General features: G+C 42.7%; 1 protein-coding gene across 2 annotated transcripts in view; it reads right to left on the reverse strand.

The window, feature by feature from the left end:
- Window positions 1–315: 315 nt before the first annotated feature.
- Window positions 316–23,675, reverse strand: part of BDNF (brain derived neurotrophic factor) — a 69,413-nt gene continuing 46,053 nt past the window's right edge. For both annotated transcript variants that reach the window (XM_075280859.1, XM_075280860.1), the window contains exon 2: window positions 316–1,388. In XM_075280859.1, coding sequence (XP_075136960.1) covers window positions 621–1,388 — 768 coding nt within the window. In that variant the 3' untranslated portion in view covers window positions 316–620. The remainder of the gene's footprint in view (window positions 1,389–23,675) is intronic.

The raw sequence follows: 23,675 nt of genomic DNA on the forward strand, positions 1-23,675 counted from the left end.
CTATAACAACAGCACCTTGACATTGTTTAATTCCAACGCTATCAGAAGTTAAAAGCAGTAAACAGATATAATACCGACATGAATAAAGATACTGTCTAAAGTGTAAACAGAATGTTTTGGTTCGATTTTTTTTTTTTTCTTTTTTTTTTCGTCTTTTGTCTGGATGGAGACAGAGTGTTATCAATTCACGATCGAAGCAGCATGCATTCTTGTTTATATCTTTTTTTTTTTTGTTTTTTTTATACGATTTCAATTCTTGGCAACATCAACAAACCACAATGTTTTTTTTTTGTTGTTTTTTTTTTCTTTTTTTTTGAGGAACGTAATGCAGGCTTATCTCTTAACCCATGGACTGCGAAAGGGGCCAAGGAAGAATTGCACAGCAATGTGGTCCCGGCCCCCCTAGCAGAGTACAGGCTACATTGTGCGCAGAGGACTCTGTTTTCCTTTAGGTTATGGATATGTTCAATAAATAGATTGGTAGAACCACGGTACTGTATAAACTTCATTTATACATGCAGTCCATAAAATTATTTCTTTGACTGAATAATTTACCCTGTTATGTATATATACAAATAGATAATTTTTCTTTTCAATAGAATCTATACAAGATAACTTCACTATCTTCCTCTTTTTATGGTCAGTGTGCATACGCAAGAAGTGTCTATTCTTATAAAGCGCCAACCGACTTTTTTTTTGCTATCCATGGTGAGAGCGCGCACATAAGACTGGGTAGTTCGGCATTGCGAGTTCCAGTACCTCTTGTCGATGCCCCTGCAACCTTCCTTCATGTAGCCCATAGGATTGCATTTGGTCTCATAGAAATATTGTTTCAGTTGACCCTTGGGTACTGGGACTTTTTCAAGAACAGTAACTGTTTGACCCGCCATATCTATCGCAGTTTTCTTGTCTGCCGCAGTCACCCACTCACTAATACTGTCACATACGCTCAACTCCCCGCGTCTGGCTGGGTCGGAGTGGCGCCGTACCCTCATGGACATGTTTGCAGCATCCAGGTAATTTTTGTACTCCTCGAGAAGAAAAAGCAAAGGGGGCTCCAAAGGCACTTGAGTGCTCAGCATAACCCTTGATGAATACATATCTGAGTCCTTGTTCTCTTCACTCTGCCTTATGTTTTGTTCCTCTTCTAGGAGTTCTTCTATCACGTGTTCAAAGGTATCTGTCAGGGATGGAAGTCCGCCTCCTCTTGAACTACCCATTGGCCCGCCTATGCTCTCCAGAGTACCGTGGGTCCGAAGACCCGGGTAGGCCAGGCCACTTTGTCCTCTGACACTGGCTTCTTTCATAGGGGCAGCTTTCATGCAACTGAAGTATGAAATAACCATAGTAAGGAAAAGGATGGTCATTACTCTTCTCACCTGATGGAACTGCGGGAAGAAAAGACAAAAGGATACAGAAATTAGAATTGGGACAGAGAAGAAATGCAACAACAACTTAGAAGAACAGAATCTCACTTATGGATTCCTCGTGTGTGTTTAGTAGATAATAAATAAGAGAACTGAAGGTTCAAACATCGTTTCGGAGATGACTGGATGTGTACAGATTCTCTTTGTGGAGATCAAGGAGTCTTACAAGCATCGCTCTCTAGGGTATACAACTAGAAGGAAGACAACTGTCCTTCAAAGATGGTGGAGATTGTAACTTATGGAGTATCATTATGAAGCCAATGTCAAATGTCTCCAAGAGTGCATCAAATAACCCCGGGATCGCATAGGAACATTTAGAAATAACATGCTGACCAATCTAACCTCCGTTTTTGAGAATAGAACTAAAAATGTTATGATTATTAATGTCCAATTTTGGATTTCCCAGTGGTCTGCCTTTGATTTTCTACAATTCCTTCTTCTCTCAGTTTCCGTTATTCATATTAATATTTAGGAACACCTTACCCACCTTACATCTGATAGGTAGTGGGCTCTCTACCCGCTACCCTTGTAGTGATGACCATGTCATGGGTTATATCGAAAGTATTGGTGATAGGGAATGGAATAGGCAATTCTGGTTCTAAAGGTCCCACTAAACATAAGAAAAAAGTCACCTGAACCCACCAATATTGTCAGGAACGGCTATGTTATAGGCATGGTGGACCTCTTAACTCTCCTCCAACAGAAGAAGAGTAATAATACTGTTTTCTCTGCAAATCTTAACTTTTTACAAAGTTCAACATTTTCTTTCCTTTTTTTAATGCAATGCATCAAGCGGGGATCAAGATATAAAGTAAAGCTTATTCTACGAGATCACATCATAGACTTGTCAGAACAGCCATTTCTAAAATACATAACAATAAAATCTAAGAAGCACAAAAATCTCGAGCACTAAAGCCGCAGTCCCGTATAACAAGAGGTAAAGCGGTTACATATTTAACCTTATAAAACTCTATTTGTTACACAAATAAAAGCGTTGCCATCGCACACACCGCAATAGATGTCATCACTGAAGGGTAAACCTATGTATAGTATATAGGCGCCATAAAGTGATGAAACAGCACAATGGGAACACTCAGCTGAATGAATCCTCTTTTTGTCATTTTCCAGTTATTGAGATGAGATTGTACCGGAAAATTCTTTCTTAAATGGGTTTCCCTGTTTCCAAGACAATGGATGATGGCGAGTTAGTCTGATTTATTTAGTATACCAATGGTCCTGGCATCACAGAGAAGGGCTGCCTAGAACATGGCTCATGTAGCCATACACACCTCCTATATCCCAGGAACGGTCCTATAAACACACCCAGCGGCAATGCAGGCTTGTTCCCATAAACATGTCTCCTAGAGCCCAAGCTTCAGGCCGTAAACAAACCTCCTGAAGCCCAAGTTTGTTCATAGTAATGTGGATTTTGTTGCCCAGGTGTGGTGCTATAAATGGAGTCAATGCATGGTGCTACAAACACAAGTTCTTTGGTTGCATAAACATGAAACATTGGCTTGGTGCTCTAAATAGGACTCCTGTTGCCAAGGCGTGATGCCGTAAACACACCTTCTGGATCCAACGCTTGATATAGTAAACAGCTTCTACACCCAAGGTTCGATATCATAGACATGACTCCTGCAGTCCAGGTACAGTGCCATAACAAGTAGCCCATACTCATTGCCATTAACACATCTCCTGAAGACATGGTGCCAAAAACACATTTTATTTAGACCAGGCCTGGGGCCATAACCATGTGTAATATAGCTATAACCTAATGGTATAACCATTCCACATGGAGCCCAGGAGTAGTGACAAGAAAAAAACCTCCTGTAGCTCAGACTCACTTCTCTTCTTTGCACCTCATGTAGTAGCCCAAGTTTGGTTCCATAACCACACCTCCTATCTATCTGCAGGGCTGGGGTGATATGTGACAATAAACTATCTATCTCCAGGGCTGGGGTGATATGCTGGTTCTGGTGACAGTAACCTATCTATCTCCAGGGCTGGGGTGATATGCTGGGTCTGTTGAAACTAACCTATCTATCTGCAGGGCTGGGGTGATATGCTGGTTCTGGTGACAGTAACCTATCTATCTGCAGGGCTGGGGTGATATGCTGGTTCTGGTGACAGTAACCTATCTATCTGCAGGACTGGGGTGATATGCTGGTTCTGGTGACAGTAACCTATCTATCTGCAGGGCTGGGGTGATATGCTGGTTCTGGTGACAGTAACCTATCTATCTGCAGGACTGGGGTGATATGCTGGTTCTGGTGACAGTAACCTATCTATCTGCAGGGCTGGGGTGATATGCTGGTTCTGGTGACAGTAACCTATCTATCTGCAGGGCTGGGGTGATATGCTGGTTCTGGTGAATCTAACCTATCTATCTGCAGGACTGGGGTGATATGCTGGTTATGGTGAATCTAACCTATCTATCTGCAGGGCTGGGGTGATATACTGGTTCTGGTGACACTAACCTATCTATCTGCAGGGCTGGGGTGATATACTGGTTCTGGTGACAGTAACCTATCTATCTGCAGGACTAGGGTGATATGCTGGGTCTGGTGACAGTAACCTATCTATCTGCAGGACTGGGGTGATATGCTGGGTCTGGTGACAGTAACCTATCTATCTGCAGGGCTGGGGTGATATGCTGGGTCTGGTGACAGTAACCTATCTATCTGCAGGACTGGGGTGATATGCTGGTTCTGGTGACAGTAACCTATCTGTCTGCAGGGCTGGGGTGATATGCTGGTTCTGGTGACAGTAACCTATCTATCTGCAGGGCTAGGGTGATATGCTGGTTCTGGTGACAGTAACCTATCTATCTGCAGGGCTGGGGTGATATGCTGGTTCTGGTGAATCTAACCTATCTATCTGCAGGACTGGGGTGATATGCTGGTTATGGTGAATCTAACCTATCTATCTGCAGGGCTGGGGTGATATACTGGTTCTGGTGACAGTAACCTATCTATCTGCAGGGCTAGGGTGATATGCTGGTTCTGGTGACAGTAACCTATCTATCTGCAGGGCTGGGGTGATATGCTGGGTCTGGTGACAGTAACCTATCTATCTGCAGGACTGGGGTGATATGCTGGTTCTGGTGACAGTAACCTATCTATCTGCAGGGCTGGGGTGATATGCTGGGTCTGGTGACAGTAACCTATCTATCTGCAGGGCTAGGGTGATATGCTGGTTCTGGTGACAGTAACCTATCTATCTGCAGGGCTGGGGTGATATGCTGGTTCTGGTGAATCTAACCTATCTATCTGCAGGACTGGGGTGATATGCTGGTTCTGGTGAATCTAACCTATCTATCTGCAGGGCTGGGGTGATATACTGGTTCTGGTGACACTAACCTATCTATCTGCAGGGCTGGGGTGATATACTGGTTCTGGTGACGCTAACCTATCTATCTGCAGGGCTGAGGTGATATGCTGGTTCTGGTGACAGTAACCTATCTATCTGCAGGGCTGGGGTGATATGCTGGTTCTGGTGACACTAACCTATCTATCTGCAGGGTTGGGGTGATATGCTGGTTCTGGTGACAGTAACCTATCTATCTGCAGGGCTGGGGTGATATGCTGGTACTGGTGACAGTAACCTATCTATCTGCAGGGCTGGGGTGATATGCTGGGTCTGGTGATAGTAACCTATCTATCTGCAGGGCTGGGGGGATATTCTGGTTTTGGTGACAGTAACCTATCTATCTGCAGGGCTGGTTCTGGTGACAGACTCCCTTTAATTTCCCAACTTGCTGTAGGAAAATGATAAGTGGATTGTGACTGGTTATTATTATCTTCTCGGTCTGCTCATGAGGAGGGGTGGGGGGTTGGGGAGTCCATTATAACACACGCTTTATGAAAATCAGAATTTCACGGAGAGATTACGCTATTAAGTATCTATTGCATTTGGAAATCTATTACTGCCTTCCATTTAGAGAAGTCTCTGATAAAGATGTAAGCCGCGCTGAATCTGAGCCTAAAAGAGATGACACAGGCGTCAGCGACATGACATTTTCCCTGCACTCGCACATGGCAGATCTTGATTCCATTATCTTCTGTTTACTTACTAGCCTTCGACAAGATGAAACATTGTATTTATTGAGAGAAACCTCCCGCACCGATAATTATTATATCCCGAGCAGAATATCTCTTTCTTTCCTATTCATCGGAGAGAAAAAGCGAATTCGCTACAAATATTTGTCGTAGGATTTATAACCAGGAAGAGATAACCTGAGAGCTTTCTGCAGCAAATGCTACATGTCAGGAGCGGTATAGAGATTTAATTTTTAATGAGCTCTCTTATTCTGTAAAAAGCATTGTAGGGGCATTATGGGAGATGTAACTAGGCAACCGCATCAAAGCTCTAGTAACACATTCAGAAATCGACTTTCATGAACATCATAGTGGAATGTGAGAATTCCCCGGCACTTTTTCTATTGTCGGTTCCTTTATGGAACACAGACAATAGAACAAGCATTGTAGTCTAAAGCCAAATACGCTGTACAGCTATCTATAGCCATGCAAAATATGCAAAAAATGCACAGGCGGAAGCTTATCAGGGCTGAGATGGGAATATTCATTACTGCCGGTAAAAAAAAATGGTGGATATTAATGTAAAGTGTTAAAGGGATTGTGTAATAGGATATCGGATGGGCGTCAGAACGTTGGGGGTCCGACCGCCAGGTTCTCCAACGATCAGGAGACCAGAGGACCGAGAGTGCACTTACATGACCGGTGCTCCATTACCCCTGCTGGAGACTGCAGTCTAGACAGTCTAATCGGAGTGAATAGAGTGCCAGTCACACGAGCACTCTAGTACTCAATTTGCAAGGAGGCTTTAGTGTCCTGAGTACTGGGACCCCCAGCAATCTGACACTTATCCTTAATGCCTCATGGACGAAGAGTCCTGGAAGTGATGATCCGGCTCCCCCAGATATAGCCCTGATCTCATCATCATGCAATCCATCTGGCATGTCAGGAAGAGACAGACGGATTGGACCAAGCCTACATCTACAGAAGATCTGGACTTAGTTCTCCAAGATGGCGGCGGGAACAACCATCCTGCCCAGTTCTGCCAAAAACTGTCTGCAAGTACCGAGAAGAACTGATGGAAGGCAAAGGGCAAAGGTCACACCAAATATTGTAAGTATTGTAAGTGGCCATTCTCTTGTGGCCGGCGGGCATGCTCAGTCTTGCCCTAGAAGTTTGAAGCCAACTCCCGGAAGAAGACGCGTGAAGACCCCGTTCCTGAAGAAGATGGAGGCGGTGCTTGAGAGTTCTCTCACAGCATTGGGGACGCCTCCAGTGCTGCGAGAGAACTCATTTGCATACCAGCGAAAAATGGGATTTTAACCGAACGGTGGGGCGGAGAAGACATCTAAAGGTAGGAGAAGAATAGACTTTCTTAAGGCTATTCCAACGTGTCCACAAGAGAAAAAAAAGGTTTTTAATGGTAGAATCCCTTTAAAGTTTATGTTTCTGAAAGCAGTTCTTCCTGCCTAAAATTTTTGCACTGCACTGTACATGGTTGAGCTGTTTACTTCTCCATCTGCATTTAGCCCTGTGGCGTATGATACAGACTGTGATACAGTTCGGACAAACTCCTCATTGTGGGGACAAGATACCATGACCTAGAATTAAGAGTCAGATCTGTCACTTATCACAATGTGGGTGTATTGACAACACGACATGGTCTCACTGTCCCGAGAACAATGCCCCCCTTTTACGTGAGTAATAACCCGTGGGCTGGTCTAATATGACAGTGCTTCACCCCTCTAGGCTGAGCATAGTGTTTCTGCAGAGATCAGGAGCAATGAATCACAATCCAAAGTGAAAGATCTACAAAAGTATCAAAAGAAGCCCTGATAAAGCGCCTTGTTTTCCATGTGCGAGGAGCGCTCTTTCCTGATGGTTCGGAATGACTGCATCACTGACTCACTGATGTAACGCTGGCGAGCCGGGGATATTTTTATCTTTCCAAATATTAAAAACATGCGTGGAACGCCTTACACCTCAGTCGCTGTGCCAAGGACAGTGAGAACAGAGACATGCATTTAGAGTTATATGCAAACGCTCCGCAGTAGACAGTGTGGAAAAAGGCGAAAGAGACGCGTTCAATGATTATGGCCGAATTATACCCAATACAAGAACAGGACCTCTAAGAAACTGGGTCACAGTGATCCATTAGGACTAGAGATTAGGGTTGAGGGATCGGAAAAGATCGGATTGCATTTGAGTAAACTTCACGACTGGAATTCCAATCCCGATCTTTTCCGGCAGGATCGAGGTCAGTGGTTATCAAGATCGGCTCAATCCTATTCATGTATATATCATGAATAGGGTTGAGTAATCAGGATCGGAAAAGATCGGATCATGATTGGCGATTGAGCAAATTTCACGATCGGGATCCGCTGGAAAATGATCGGAAATTGGATTTTAAAATCGATCCTGAAATCTCAAGATCAGCTCAACCCCTACTAGAGATGGGTGAACCACTTCGGCACAAGGCGGGTTTAACACGAATATCCCAAATTGTTTGGGATTTAACGAAAACCAGGAATACCCCTTTAAGCCTTCATCTTGACCTCCCATATGGAGGATAGTACATTTTATTCAGATCAATATGTAAGACCGTACACATTAGAATAATGTCAGCAAAATTTGCCTATTTTGGTTGGACCAACCAACCGTGTAATGTGTATGGTCAGGGAAGAGAAGGATCAGGCTGTTGGAGTTCAACATGCCTGATCTTTTTGGTATCTAATGTGATAAGACACTCGTAGAGGAGCCTGACGCTGGATTTATCTCCTGCTCACATGCATGCCTAGCCAACCTGAGCATGCATGTGTATAGGGGGCACACGGAGATATCTACTGTTCACAGTAAGAACAGCGAGGCTATGGACCTCTCTGCCCTGGGAAGTGGTGATGGTGGATTCATTGGACAAGTTCCAAGAGGGCCTGGATGCCTTTCTTGAAGAGAACAATATTACAGGTTATGGACTCTAGATTTTGATCCAGGGTTTGTATACTGACTGCCAGATTGGAGTCGGGAAGGAATTTGTTCACCTGAAATGGGGCAATTGGCCTGAGCCTCATGAGTTTCTTTGCCTTCCCCTGGATCAACACTGTAGCGGATTTTAGGGTTATAGGTTGGACTTGATGGACTAATGTCTTCATCCAACCTCATCTACTATGTAACTACTGGCGAGACAACAGGTTCTAAATTAACTCAATGTTCCTGGTGCAAAAACATCTAGACAGCCCAGAGCCCAGGTCCCAACTGTATCAATGGTGGGAATGTGCAAGGGTTTACGGGTATTATTGCATTCTAGAAGTGGGACCCTTTAACTATTCACGCTGGAATTTTCTATGGTTTTGAGCCGTGCGATGAATCAATGTCAAAGGCAAGAAAAAAAGTAGACAAGAGAAATTCAGTTTTGCACTGTAATATCTCAAAATAGCCTCGTTGGAGTGGGTTTATGGGTAATCTAAAGGGCTGTCAAAGGTGGAATGAAGCAATACTCATAAATTTTTCCTATCACAGATGTTATGTAAGCATTTTTGGAAAGCCCATTAACCTTATATTAACCATAAAAAGGTTGTGTGTATATCCGTGCTCCTTTTATAGCTTACACTTAGATGCCCTCGCACTTTTATCAGAAGAGGATGTGATTTATTCCCATTATTTATACACGCCATGCTTTAAATATTTTACAGCTTGTAATAGCGTCTTCGGAGACTCGCGAGGCTACTAGTTTATGTCCAAATTTGAAGTTTTGCAAAACATGGGGCGATAGTCGAGCCAAGAACCATACAGCCTGATAAGAGGTGGATACAGAAGAACGTACAATATCTTCAAGGCTATATAGTCAGGGCTGAATTTAATATGCAATATGCAATGGAGACCCCAATATTGGGGGAACAGATCCATCTATCTCTTCTGTTAGGTCATGTGACTCTCTGACCAGGTAAAATGTACAGGAGTTACTGTATCTTGTATCTAATGTGCAGATCCCCGACTTCCTGTATAATGGATTTTACCACTCAAGCTTTCCACAGGGGGAGACAGAAACCTCTGTCAGTAACTACTGATGAGCAGACAGTTCCTAGCACACAGTTATAATGAAGGAGTTTACAGATCAGCCTCCCTAACTATATACTAGATTATTTAGGAGAAAATAGAGAAAATAATGGATATACTGTTACCCAGCAGGTAGATATAGTACAGTCTCTAGCTGTGAAGCTGTACTGATGCATAATGGGATTGATGGTGGAGCTAAGGTGGTGTCTGATGAGGAGTTGACGAGCAACTGGATTGTAGGGTTTGGGTGGCATAGTGCCGTACGTATCATAGTGGCTGTGTTTGGTATTGCAGCTTGGCCCCATTCATTTGAATGGGATGGATAAACAGGTCATCGGCACATGGATGAGGCCCACTTGTGAGAACTACAGACTCTTGATGTTGGACCCCACTGATCACATATTGATGGAAAGTATATACGGTAAGTCCTGGAAGGCCTCTTTAATTCACTGGTAGTCTAAGGCAGTGAATAGGTTGACTTTTCTTTCCTCTGGTGGTCTAGGGTAGTAACGGGTTCAATGAATAATTTCTATGCAACCTGATAAGAAGTAGATATGGAGAAATGAGAATGATTCCTGTTTCTTTCTGGGTTATATACTTAGAGCCCATTTTATAGAACATGGACCATAAGAAATTCTCTTCTGATGGTCTAGGGTAATGCAAGGGTTAATTGTGAAGTCCTTGGAGGTCCAAGCTGGGAATGGGTTCATTTTACCTTCCCTGGTGGTCTAGGGTAGTAAAGGGTTCAATTGAAATTTCAGGTAGCTCTTGGATTTAATGTGCTTGGGATGGGGCCCCCCTAAACAAGGGCCATGAGTTTTGGAGGTGCACCCACTCCCAGGCCAGGTGCTGTAGGGGGGTCCATACGGTGCCTTGTCCCAGTGCTATATACAGGACACATTACAGATTCAGTATTAGGCCCCAGGAGCTTCCTCTCCCGCTTCTGCCTAACACCGTCCTTCTAAATACTTTGCAGTGGATTGTAATATTGCTAACACAAACTTGATTTGCAGTCTCTATATTTTACATTGGCACCCACTCTATCATTTCTTTTATTAAAAACAAGGTATTTCAGTCTTGGCAGTCGTCCGAGCGACAACGCTGTCTCACTAATTGGTTGTTTTTTTCCCTTTTTTATTAACTCCTATTCTTCTCCACTATGAATCATGAGCTGACCATTACAGAATAATCAAAAAGCAAACCATACGGTGACCTACTGAACCGAGGGTCCTACCGAAGAAACAGGTTTGACGTATACGAGGCTCTCACGTGGGGAATACATTCCTGACCTGCGTCATTTCATAATGGGGGACTTATCTGGGATAACTAGATTGGAAATTCCATTCCAGCTCATAGGAACCTGGACCCCACATCAACCATGATGCCTCGGTCTTCCACCTTACCACCAATATATGTCATGACATCTAATATTAAAGCTGTATGTTATGACTAGAGATGGGTGAACCTCCTAAGATCCAATTAGTTTCGCGTTCCTGATTTGTTTTGGGTTGAACTAGTTCAGATAAAACCGGAAATGAAATTAGTATAGACTGGGGTCTCCATATTCCGGAGACGTATTGTGGCGTCTGGCGTTCTCTCCGTCTCCTTGGTGAGGGCATGTTCCCGAGATCGCTGCTGTAGTCTATAACTTGTGTAAGACGTTACAAGGAGAGCGAGAGAGAGTAACTTATAAGAGAGTCCTGGCAACTTACTAGTTCAAAATGGCCGCCCTTATAGTCCGGTGACAAAGTCACTTTAAGTAAGCACGCTAATAATTTCCATGTAATTTCCGACAGTAAGAATTCAGTTCTATATTTAGACAAACAGATGTGCGATGCGGCACCGGAACGCAACGTTGTCAGGAATGAGGCTTCCATGGACAAATCTGAAACATTTGGAAATTATGGACAGTTTACTAATTTGACAGGTGGATTCTGGAACGCTTTGTCTAAAAAGGGCAACTCTGTCATCTAATGTATACATAGTGCACGATTACATGGCAGCGCTATATACTGAGGCATTCAGCAAAAAGAGAGGAGTCTATAGGTCTCTTTAAATCTTATAACAAGTATCTGTGCTAGGCAAAAGAGCCCGGGCTGGTCAGGTATTTGCATTTCAAATATTCACACATGGAAGTGATGAGATAGTTTTATAGCCAAAAATAACTCTGCAGAGAATAACTCAAGTATAGAGAAGATATAGACATGAAAGTGAAATAATTGATCCATATAGAAAATGTACAGAATTTGTTATATAATACAATTAATAGATTATGGACAGCTGACTTGGGAATTACTGACCAACCATAATACATAGTGTATGACACTGTCAGGGCTCCTAGGACTATATATATCTATAATACATAGTGTATGACACTGTCAGGGCTCCTAGGACTATATATATCTATAATACATAGTGTATGACACTGTCAGGGTTTCTAGGACTATACAGTCCTATGAAAAAGTTTGGGCACCCCTATTAATCTTAATCATTTTTAGTTCTAAATATTTTGGTATTTGCAACAGCCATTTCAGTTTGATATATCTAATAACTGATGGACACAGTAATATTTCAGGATTGAAATGAGATTTATTGTACTAACAGAAAATGCGCAATATGCATTAAACCAAAATTTGACCGGTGCAAAAGTATGGGCACCTCAACAGAAAAGTGACATTAATATTTAGTAGATCCTCCTTTTGCAAAGATAACAGCCTCTAGTCGCTTCCTGTAGCTTTTAATCAGTTCCTGGATCCTGGATAAAGGTATTTTGGACAAACAATTCAAGTTCAGTTAAGTTAGATGGTCGCCGAGCATGGACAGCCCGCTTCAAATCATCCCACAGATGTTCAATGATATTCAGGTCTGGGGACTGGGATGGCCATTCCAGAACATTGTAATTGTTCCTCTGCATGAATGCCTGAGGATTTGGAGCGGTGTTTTGGATCATTGTCTTGCTGAAATATCCATCCCCGGCGTAACTTCAACTTCGTCACTGATTCTTGAACATTATTCTCAAGAATCTGCTGATACTGAGTGGAATCCATGCGACTCTCAACTTTAACAAGATTCCCGATGCCGGCATTGGCCACACAGCCCCAAAGCATGATGGAACCTCCACCAAATTTTACAGTGGGTAGCATGTGTTTTTCTTGGAATGCTGTTTCTTTTTGGACGCCATGCATAACGCCTTTTTTTATAACCAAACAACTCAATTTTTGTTTCCAAAATGAAGCTGCCTTGTCCAAATGTGCTTTTTCATACCTCAGGCAACTCTATTTGTGGCGTACGTGCAGAAACGGCTTCTTTCTCATCACTCTCCCATACAGCTTCTCCTTGTGCAAAGTGCGCTGTATAGTTGACCGATGCACAGTGACACCATCTGCAGCAAGATGATGCTGCAGCTCTTTGGAGGTGGTCTGTGGATTGTCCTTGACTGTTCTCACCATTCTTCTTCTCTGCCTTTCTGATATTTTTCTTGGCCTGCCACTTCTGGGCTTAACAAGAACTGTCCCTGTGGTCTTCCATTTCCTTACTATGTTCCTCACAGTGGAAACTGACAGGTTAAATCTCTGAGACAGCTTTTTGTATCCTTACCCTGAACAACTATGTTGAACAATCTTTGTTTTCAGATCATTTGAGAGTTGTTTTGAGTAGCCCATGATGCCGCTCTTCAGAGGAGATTCAAATAGGAGATCAACTTGCAATTGGCCACCTTAAATACCTTTTCTCATGATTGGATACACCTGGCTATGAAGTTCAAAGCTCACTGAGGTTACAAAACCAATTTTGTGCTTCAGTAAGTCAGTAAAAAGTAGTTAGGGGAATTCAAATCAATAAAATGATAAGGGTGCCCATACTTTTGCACCGGTCAAATTTTGGTTTAATGCATATTGCGCATTTTCTGTTAGTACAATAAACCTAATTTCAATCCTGAAATATTACTGTGTCCATCAGTTATTAGATATATCAAACTGAAATGGCTGTTGCAAACACCAAAATATTTAGAACTAAAAATGATTAAGATTAATAGGGGTGCCCAAACTTTTTCATAGGACTGTATAGCTATAATACATAGTGTCATTCCATCCATGTTGCCCAATGTGATGCTGCCGTGATTGCTTCAGGACACCAGCCAGGGTCATTGGCAATGGACCTATGTAGGATGTTGGCTTGGATAGAAAGATATATTGCTGAAATATGGCAGTGAAAAACAAATCTTAACTACAGGATAGTTTGTCATTGTTATGAGCTCATCCCGAGTATCAACTGCATGACAAAGAAGTATTTCATCCATCCATTATGCTCTAAGATGAGTCAATGCAATTCATCTGCATGAGACACCAACACGGCTCAACTGCACGAGCCACCTATGATGAGTAGTCATGAAGCCATTCACATTGGTATACATAATCTCTGAATCAGGACAGCTTGCAAATCAAGGCAATCCATAGAGTTATCCCAGGCAGTAAAGGTCCTGGTGTATACTCAGAGGTCAAGCAGAGGAGGAGGAGACCCATAAGATATCTATCTACCCAACAGTATGTTAAGCACATCATTCACATAAAAACGCTCCAGTAGGGTTGAGCCGATCTTGAAATTTCCGGATTGTTTTTAAAATCCGATTTCTGATCATTTTCCATCTGAACCCAATCCCGATCCCAATTCTGATCCTAATGAAATTCAATGGGATTTTTTCTTAATTATCGAAGATCAGATTTTAAAAACGATCCTATTCACTACACAGCATGGAGTCCAAAAATTGTTTAAATTTTTGGACTCCACACTGTGTAGTGATTTAAAAAAAAATCCCCCGGCTACTTAGCCCCTCTGGTGTCCACTTACCTGCACAGATCCGCTGCTGCTCTCCATTCTTTTTGGTCCCGTCCTCTCTCATTGACATGCCTTCAGAGCGCCGTGTGCACCCCCACCTCCCTAGGCCAGTGATAGAGATGATGAGAGTAGGCGGGGCTTGTTGTGGCTTAGAAGAGTGTGGGCGGGGAGAAATGAGTGCATCACTCACGTCTCCCCTCCCAGTACCCGCCCACACTCTCCTAATCCACAACAAGCCCCGCCTACTCTCATCATCTCTATCACTAGCCTAGGGAGGTGCTCTGAAGGCATGTGAAGGAGAAAGAAGAGCGAGAAGAATGGGGAGCGGCAGCATGTCTGTGCAGGTAAGTTGGGCGATCGGATCGGAATTCCGTTCCCAATCTTTTTTAGGTGGCATCGGAATCCGATTGTGAAATTTACTCGATCGTTGATCGGGATCCGATCTTTTCTGATCCTGATCACTCAATCCTTCGCTCCAGTTTCCACCCACTGGAAACAGTTGAGAAATTTTTTCATGGAAAATTGTATCATGCAAAATATGGCCCCACATGCCACTTTTTTAGGTCAACTAAATACAATTGTAACATCTACCACTAATGGCTGAGAAAGTCTAAAACGTAAGGCTACGTCTTCATAGGGCTAAAGGATAAATGTTTCATCTTAGGGAGCAGTCTTTTAAAAGTGAAACATCTGAAAATCCTCCATTGCATTGAGCATTCCCTCAGCATGCAGCTTTCAAAATGAGTTGGGAGACTTCCAAAATATCTGACCAGTGACAAAGAGTTCTAAGTAGGGTTGAGCCGATCTTGAGATTTCAGGATTGTTTTTAAAATCTGACTTTCGATCACTTTCCAGCCGATCCCGATCGTGAAATTTGTTCGATCGCCAATCGGGATCCGATCTATCCCGATCTATCCCGATCTATCTATCGCTCAACCCTAGTTCCTAATGTTTCTTTCTAGAAGACCACCTTCTTATCCAGACCAAATTATACATAAGCAGATTTACAGTTCCATCACATATTATACGTACTGGCCATCTTCTTCGAGAAGACCATCTCCTAGTAGTCACTTCTCAATGCAATTTTGGAATTTTGGGCGGTCACCTCAAAGACGTTTCACCGTAACTGTAAATAATCATAAAACATCTCTCGCTCGCAACTTCAACTAAAGAACTTCAAGCCATCAGAAGTTCACCAGACATAACAATATATAGCCGGAGTTCCTAAACGTATGAGATACCATCGCATCGTGAATTACTCAGTGTAAAGACTGTCTTCAGTAGTTTGTGATGGAAAATTCTCGTAGACTTCGTCATCGCTACGTTTAGACGTTTGCTGGAGGTTTTCAGTTGTCATTGTGAAAGAACACAATAGACGTAAAGAAACATGGTTTTTCCTTGTCTTAAGGTCCAGCTTTGCAGCCCTGGTCAGCAGTTACTATGGAAATAGGCTAGAGACAAGATGGTGTACCCGGCTGTCACGGCTCATAAATATTTAGTATGGAAGGTAACGGTTAATTTCAGCGGAAGCAGATTGTTCAGTGACCCTTGGATAGTAATTATGGTTTACGCAGCATTCAGGCAAGAACATTGTACAACAACTGAAATTAGACAAGAATAACAAATTAGCATGTCAAACATAAAGAGAGGAAGAGAAAAACCGGGAGGCCACAAATGCCCAATTATGAATTTGCTTAATTATCGTGCCGACTGACGACTTGGCAAAGACTGTGTGTGAAATGGTCCAGGATTACCGTACAAGTGTAATGAGGCGGCTTGCACACTTGGAAGAAAACAGACAACGATTCAGGTAAACCTGACTATAAATCGGTGGAGAAGACGGCTACAGCAAAAATACAAAAAAAAGGACAAAAATACTCGTTGACGTGCGGCGGTAAAACAAAATTGGACTCTTTGATCACATCACCAATTGTAAAATGTTAAAGGAAGGATGTTAATGACGTGGACTCCTTTAAATTAGGGAATTTACCAGGGATAGGGACAACAACTACAATGTGTATCGAATTATGGCACCTCAAGTTGGGCGACTGCCAAGAGACAATTGCCTTCGTGGGAATTTCTAATCAATCTAAGAACTTGAGGTATTTGGAGAGAAGTAAATAAAAGGCAGGGGGTCAATTCCTTCTCTAGTGGTGTATACAGTGAGACCTTTCCAAAAGATCACCTTTTTGAGGAGATCATCCCCTTATCCAGACCAGATTTTCAGTTTCTCCATACGATACACATATTGGCATCCTCTTTGAGAAGACCCTTTTTGAGAGGACCACTTTTCAATACAATATTGAGTGGTCACATCAAGAAATTACATTGTAGTTTTTGTTTCTTTGTAACCTGTTAGGTCAGTTGTCAGAAATTATTGGGATAGATGCCGATTCCCTCGATCAACTCTGATTCAACAAGGAAGCCACAGCTAATATTCTATCTGGGGTTGAGCCAATCTTGAGATTTCAGGATCGATTTTAAAATCCTATTTCCGATCCTTTTACAGCCGATCCCGATCGTAAAATTTGCTCGATTGGAATCCGATCTTTCCCGATCCCGATCACTCAACCCTAGTTAAAAGCTTCTCTATGGGAAAAGTCACTTTTAGGGTTGAGCCGATCTTGAGATTTCAAAATCCGATTTCCGATCATTTTCCAACCGATCATGAAATTTGCTCGATCGCCGATCGGGATCCGATGATTTCCGATCCCAATTGCTCAACCCTAATTCTATCCAATTTTTTGTTATACATGTATCTTTTTTTATGTTTTTTTATGACAACTTTATATTGTCCCATATATGGACCAGTTCGTCAAAAGTAGTTACAGCTTCACAGCCTATACAGACATCTAGAAGAGTAACTCCACCTAAGGCTAAGGCCGTACGTTGCGGAAACTCAGCTTTTTTTGCTGCAGATTTTGTTGCATTTCTTGAGCCAAAGAATGGTTACAAAAGGATTGGGAAATATATAGAAATCTTCTTATACTTCTCCCTTTTGCTCAATCCACTCCTGTCTTTGGCTCAAAAACATGCTACAAAATCTGCAACCAAAAAAGCTGCGTTTCGGCAACGTGGATCATGGCCTTTTTTCTACCAGTACCAAAAAAATCTTCAACAAAATTTAAACACAGAATTGGAGATTCAAAAATTTCCAAAAAGCATCAAAGGGGGTTTGGATAACTTGTATGTTGATGTAGGGAAGGGTTCCAAACTCATAAAGTTCCACCCGTATCATGCAACCTTGATGGATGCGACATTTCCCTTTAAATCCTGAATATCTTTTTAGAATGAAGGTTTTGAAGACGTCTTCAAGAGTTGCGGTAATGGACTACTGAGCGAAGGATAAAAGATTGCGAACGCCATCTGACAAGACAATGTGTAACCATCCTCTAATGTACAGATGTCACATAACGGGGACATTGCCACACTCCCTGCATATGTGTCACATCCCATATAGAGCTATATGATGGATAGCCAGATTGCCACAAGCAAGACTCTCAATTATTCACGGGTAATTTATTTTGGGGGTAATTAACTCCCAGTACAATTTTTCAGAGTGACTTTGTTATTTTTAAGTTACTATATAAAAATATGTCCTTTACATGTAACCTCCAGTCTAATAGAGGTCGTCGCATCAAAGGCAGCAATACATGAAGCTCCATGTAACATACGTGACGGCTGATGTATGGGAAGGATTGGTAAATTAGGGGGTTTTATGTGAAATTCATGGAAATTTCTTAGGAAAATGTGATCAATATGGTATTCTTATAAGAAGATGCCAGAGTAACGTAATCTTAAAAAACAAGCCCTGAGATACAGTCTCTTCTGGCTGAAGGAGTGGATGCCTTCTGTTGAGTATTTATTAGTTCCAATTTATTTGAGACTTATTTATACAGTTTCTGGGGTGTCAGCATCTAGCACTGTCTTGGGTTTTTGCTTCTCCGTGCTACTTTAAAGAATATGTAGGTCGTGCCAGTTTAGTTGCCCATATATATTTTGAGAGGTAAGGGTTGGGGTTCTAGTTTTTGTTACCCTAGCTATTACAATGTGAAGAAGATCAGGTTCTCATATCCTACAACCTTGAAGACTTTCCCAAAATTGACCACTAATAGCATCTCATTCTTAAGATTGATGTCACTCAGCTGCCTGGTCCCCGCCGATGTGACACCTATGACTCACAAAAGTATCCAATGTGGGAAATCTCTTCGAGAAAAGTTATCTTGCAAATGTTTTTGTTGAAATTTTTGGATACTTGTCTAAGGCTTGATTCACATCTGTTTTCGATAATCCATTCGGGGACTCCCCGAAGGGACTACCATACTCATTGGCTATCGGTGTGCAGTCAAAGCACACAGACCCCATAGACTATAATGGGGTCCGTGTGTTTTCTGCACAGTGTCCACATGGAACATGCAGACAAAAAAGTACTTCATGATCTACTTTCCTGTCCACGTGACTCGTGCAGACACCGCACAAAAAGCACACGCACCCCATTATAGTCTATAGGGTCCATGTGCTTTCACTGAACTTCACTTTCCAATGCGTTTGGTAGTCCCCATGCGGACTCTCCCAATGGACTACCGAACGCAGATGTGAACCGGGCCTAAGACTTGACCTTCATCAGAAGACACTGAAACAATGTTTCATAAACGTAGGTACACATGAGATGTTCCCAATTTCACAGATCTACTGCAATAAGACCAATAAGATCAACGGATGGGCCAAATGGGTCAATTTTTTATAATAGACTGCATTCAACATGTATTTATAGTATAGGAGCACACTAGTTGATGTCAGATTCTTTATAAGATGTTTATACTATGGAGCAACTTGAATCTCCTTGGCCTTAATACCAAATCGGCTAAGTATCTATGTCTGATCTATAATGGTCTCTCCACGTGGGGCAGAAGGTTCTTTAAGTCTGCTTTAGACTTCCTAACCCTTGCCTTTTGGCTATGATCAGTGCCGCTCAAACTGGTTGCTGGTGAGACCAACTCTCCTAGAATGTCCAGGGGGTGCCCGAAAAAAAGGGGTGACATCCAGGGATCCTAAAGTCTCTGGTAGTGGTAATACACCTGCATGGCCGCTGCTCCATTTATTTCTACACGGCTGATATACTGACTTGGTCAGTTCCACAGAGACAAATTGAGTGGGCCGTACCCCACTGATCCTATCCTGTGTTAGTAGGAAACTTCTTTAAGAATAGCAACAACTACAAACACAGCCGTCCAAAGAAATATCGGGTATTCAGCTTTGTGTATAGTGAAACTCATTACAACGACTGTCCAAATAAATACAAGTCCATGAATGAGTCAGATCCAGTCTTCAAGGAATTTCCATCTCCCGACAACTGCCATGGAAAGGCTTTACTTCTTTCTAAATCTTGTCACCAAACTGGTTGGAATTTTTGTTTTATTTATACAAGAGACAACAAAAGGCAGAGGCTCCGTCTTTGTCTGGTGTCATCGGCAGACATTCACAAGGGCTTCATGTCTAAATCAAACAACCAGCAAAAAAAAACAACACACAGAACATTCCCATAGCAGGAAAGAAAAACACATTGGTGCCGGTGCCAGCTTCATTCTAATGACGTGTGGGCAGCCGAGTCCAGAAAAGTGCAAACCAAATGTTGATCCTTGTCTAAACATTCGGGTGCCTGTTTGTTGTTTTCTTTGGAGTTTATTTTCGTGCTCCTTTTGCTCGTTTGATGTGCGCTCGCTACGAGGCCGATACTTAATGGCTTCTCATTTTGCTTTTGAGTAGAAGTAAATAGGAGTAAGTTAAATAAATGAGGTCTCTGAAAACTGAATAAGCCTAGAAGTCTAGAACCTTCCAAGTCAAGGATTTATTCGGCTGGCAGATTCACCAATAGTCCATGCCAATACCATTTTAGCGAATGAGCGAGGTTCTATAAGAAGGGACAAATTCAATGTTACGGTGATGGCTGAGGCTTCTTAGACCCAACAATGGACTCCACCACCATCTACTGTATATAGAAGAACTTCCGTGAGCCTTTGGCTCGCAATTCCCAGGAATGATGTGCTCCTCTTAGAAAAAACCAAGCAACCCCTCAGAATAAATTAAACCAGGCTTGTATTATGAACAAATAACGCGTTCTGGGGTTTGGCGAGAGGACTCGGACCCCTTCTTCAGATCTCAAATTTAGCGTTTAACAGGTTCCTGAACCTTGCACTTGGAAGCATCCTGAGACGTTGATTGGTTTTGTCTAGGAGGAACACATCATTCCTGGGAATTGTGAGCCAAAGGCTGACGAAAGTTCTTCACCAAATGCAGTCTGTCAGTCCAAGTGACTTGGTATCCCAGACGGATGCAGCCCTGATTTACAAGTCCACAACATAAAGTGTAATCTTACCCCCTATATGGGTGTAGCAAGTTCCTCCAAGATTTGAGGAGAATCAAGGGCGTTCTTCCTTTATTGAACCGAGAAGAAGGAGCACAGTCTCCCTTCCGGCTATCTTCATCAATTGCCATACTGTATATAGAACATGTGCACATTAATTTAACAATGTGTCCAACATCACCAATGTACCAACTTTGTAACTGATAAAATACAGATACTTAAGCCTTGCTCTGGCCCATCAGGTCCTGCATGCCTACCCTTTTTAGGATGGTGCTGCCCAAGTTTGCCAGGACTGTTGCCAAAAGTTAAAGATTGTCCCGACAAATAGGATAGCTGGCAACTATGTATTTCTTCAGCTTTGGAAAGAGCTCTAATGTCTCATAAAACAAATTCAATTTAGTTTTGAGTGTGCCAGCAAAACCCTTGACAACCTGTAATTCTTAACACCACCTCTAGGCGACCACACATAGACACCTATAGGATAGACATCTCATGACAGAGTATCGAGAAATCTTGTCTTCTTATTTCAATAGCCAGTTATCTTGTGTCACATATGTGATCCAAGAGCAGAGATATGGAAGCATACATCCGAGTTTTTAATAGATTATCATTATTATATTATTGACTCCAAGTGACGTTTTCTAATAGTGGAGCCCACTGGAGGATTTTTTTTAGTACTCTGGTGGGCCAGTCCATCCCTGGTTATAACCTTAACGGGATCCTATCATCCAGATGACATTTTTTCTAAGTACCACGTCAGAATAGCCTTAAGAAAGGCTAATCTTCTCCTACCTTTCGTTGTCTTTTCCGTGCCGCCGTTCGTCTACAATCCCGGTTCTTGTCGGTATGTAAATTAGCTCTCTTGCAGCACTGGGGGCGGGCCCCAGTGTTCAGGGGCGGCCCCAGTGCTGCGAGAGAACTCTCTCCAGCGCCGCCTCCATCTTTGTCAGGAACGACCTCTTCATTGTCTTCTTCCGGTGGTGTCTTCTTACTTCTAGGCCTCGGTCAGAGTAGACTGCATATGCCCACAGGCCCTGAGTAAATGGCCACTTACAATACTATGCAAGCGGCCATATTCTCTTGGCCTATGGGCATGTGCAGTCTGCTCTGCCCAAGGCCGGAGGCCTTAGAAGTTACAAGCCACCGCCGGAAGAAGAAGATGAAGATGACGCTGCTGAAGAAGAGGAGGTGGCACTGGAGAGGGTTCTCTCGCAGCATTGAGGATGCCCCCAGTGCTGTCTGAGTGCTGGGGCCCACCCCCAGTGCTGCGAGAGAGCTAATTTACATACCGACAAGAACCGGGATTGTAGGCGAACGGCGGCGTGGAGAAGACAACGAAAGGTAGGAGAAGAATAGCCTTTCTTAAGGCTATTCCGACATGGTAGTTAGAAAAAATGTCGTCTGAATGATAGGATCCCTTTAAGATAAAGCAGCAGGAAATTCCCCATCACCCATATCTGGACTGGAATATATTGGCAATACAGACAAAGACAGAGCAACAAATATAGCAATTTGCTGCGGTTCTTTTGTATCGCACTCCAAATGGAAGCTTAAAATAAACCCATCCACACAACCCTCATCATATATATTGTACGAGCTCTATATATTCATTCTGGGCAATGTCAGAGTGATCTAAGGTCTCTCTAGCAGTGAAAGAGCTATCTTTATTATTGTGATTAATAATTAAAAAATGACATATAATCAGTAAGAGGACTGGAGGTTGTAGAAAACCAGGATTAGAAATTAAGCAATTTATCAGACAGGAACCTTTCAATTTCTAAAGCTCTTACGAAGATCCAAAGGTCAAACCTGAGCCATTGTTAGAGCTGAATTGTCAATTATAGTACTGTACATACATTGGCCATTTGCAGTTATTCGACCTATCTAAGTAGTTGTTTAGATAAGAAATAACATCGCCCATCATTAGGAGCTTTTATAAGACGGTATTAAGTGGACACTTACATGGCCGGCAAATTGAGTTGTGCCGAGTTGGACAATCTGCCTTCACATTAGGATATATAAGAATGTGAGATTCCTGTCCTTTATCCCTATCATTATACTGTAGTGGATATTCCGCCTTTAGTTATCTCTATAGGTATCGTTGTACTATCCCTATAAGGAGCATTTACACAACATCTAGCAATACATTGCATTTGCCTGGTCAGAGACCATTGAAATCAATAGTGAACCCAAGAAGTGCTGTGGACGAGGTATACAGTATAGGCTTCTTATACGACCTGAAAGCAATCCCAATGGCTCCAGAATGGGAGATGGCTAAAAGTTTGCCACTAGCAACATAGATTTTATATAGGATAAATGACTGATCAATGGCTGTCCTATAAGGGCTCGTTCACATGGGCACTAAGGGGGCGGATTATGGTGCGTAATCCACATCATAATCCGCCCCCTCACAATGGTGATCTATGGAGACCGCCAGGCTACTTTTTTCCGTGAGCGTAAATAGAAGCGGGCTGACCTTTCTTCAGGAAGCTTTCGTGGCTCACAAGGCCATGGCATCCACCTGATGGCAGCAACCTCCGGTCTCAGCCCATTCATTTGAGCCAGTTCCGGAGGGGGAAGCCACGACAGTTTTGACCCGAGAGTGACGCAGTTCCCCGCATCACTCTCGGTGCCAAAATCTGCCGTACTGCCCCCCCTTCCCCATGTGAACTTAGCCTTAGTGCAACGGGAACTCTGTTTAGGCATTGGTGTAAGTCCCAGTGATCTGACATCACCGATCAGACCTTTCCACTCTTAACTTTTTGAATTTAGGGATAGACTCCAATTTTTCACAAAACAAATTCAATGCAACATTGTAACATGTTAACAGAACCCTCAAAAGGCTGCAATTCACATCACAAGCACTGGGTACCAATATAACAAACATCTCCTGATGAAGTATCACAAAATCATGTTTAATCTCCACAAATCTGGCCATCTGGAGACACACTTATCGGGATA

Source organism: Leptodactylus fuscus, chromosome 7 (assembly GCF_031893055.1).
Source record: "Leptodactylus fuscus isolate aLepFus1 chromosome 7, aLepFus1.hap2, whole genome shotgun sequence".
In the NCBI taxonomy this organism is placed as follows: Eukaryota; Metazoa; Chordata; class Amphibia; order Anura; family Leptodactylidae; genus Leptodactylus; species Leptodactylus fuscus.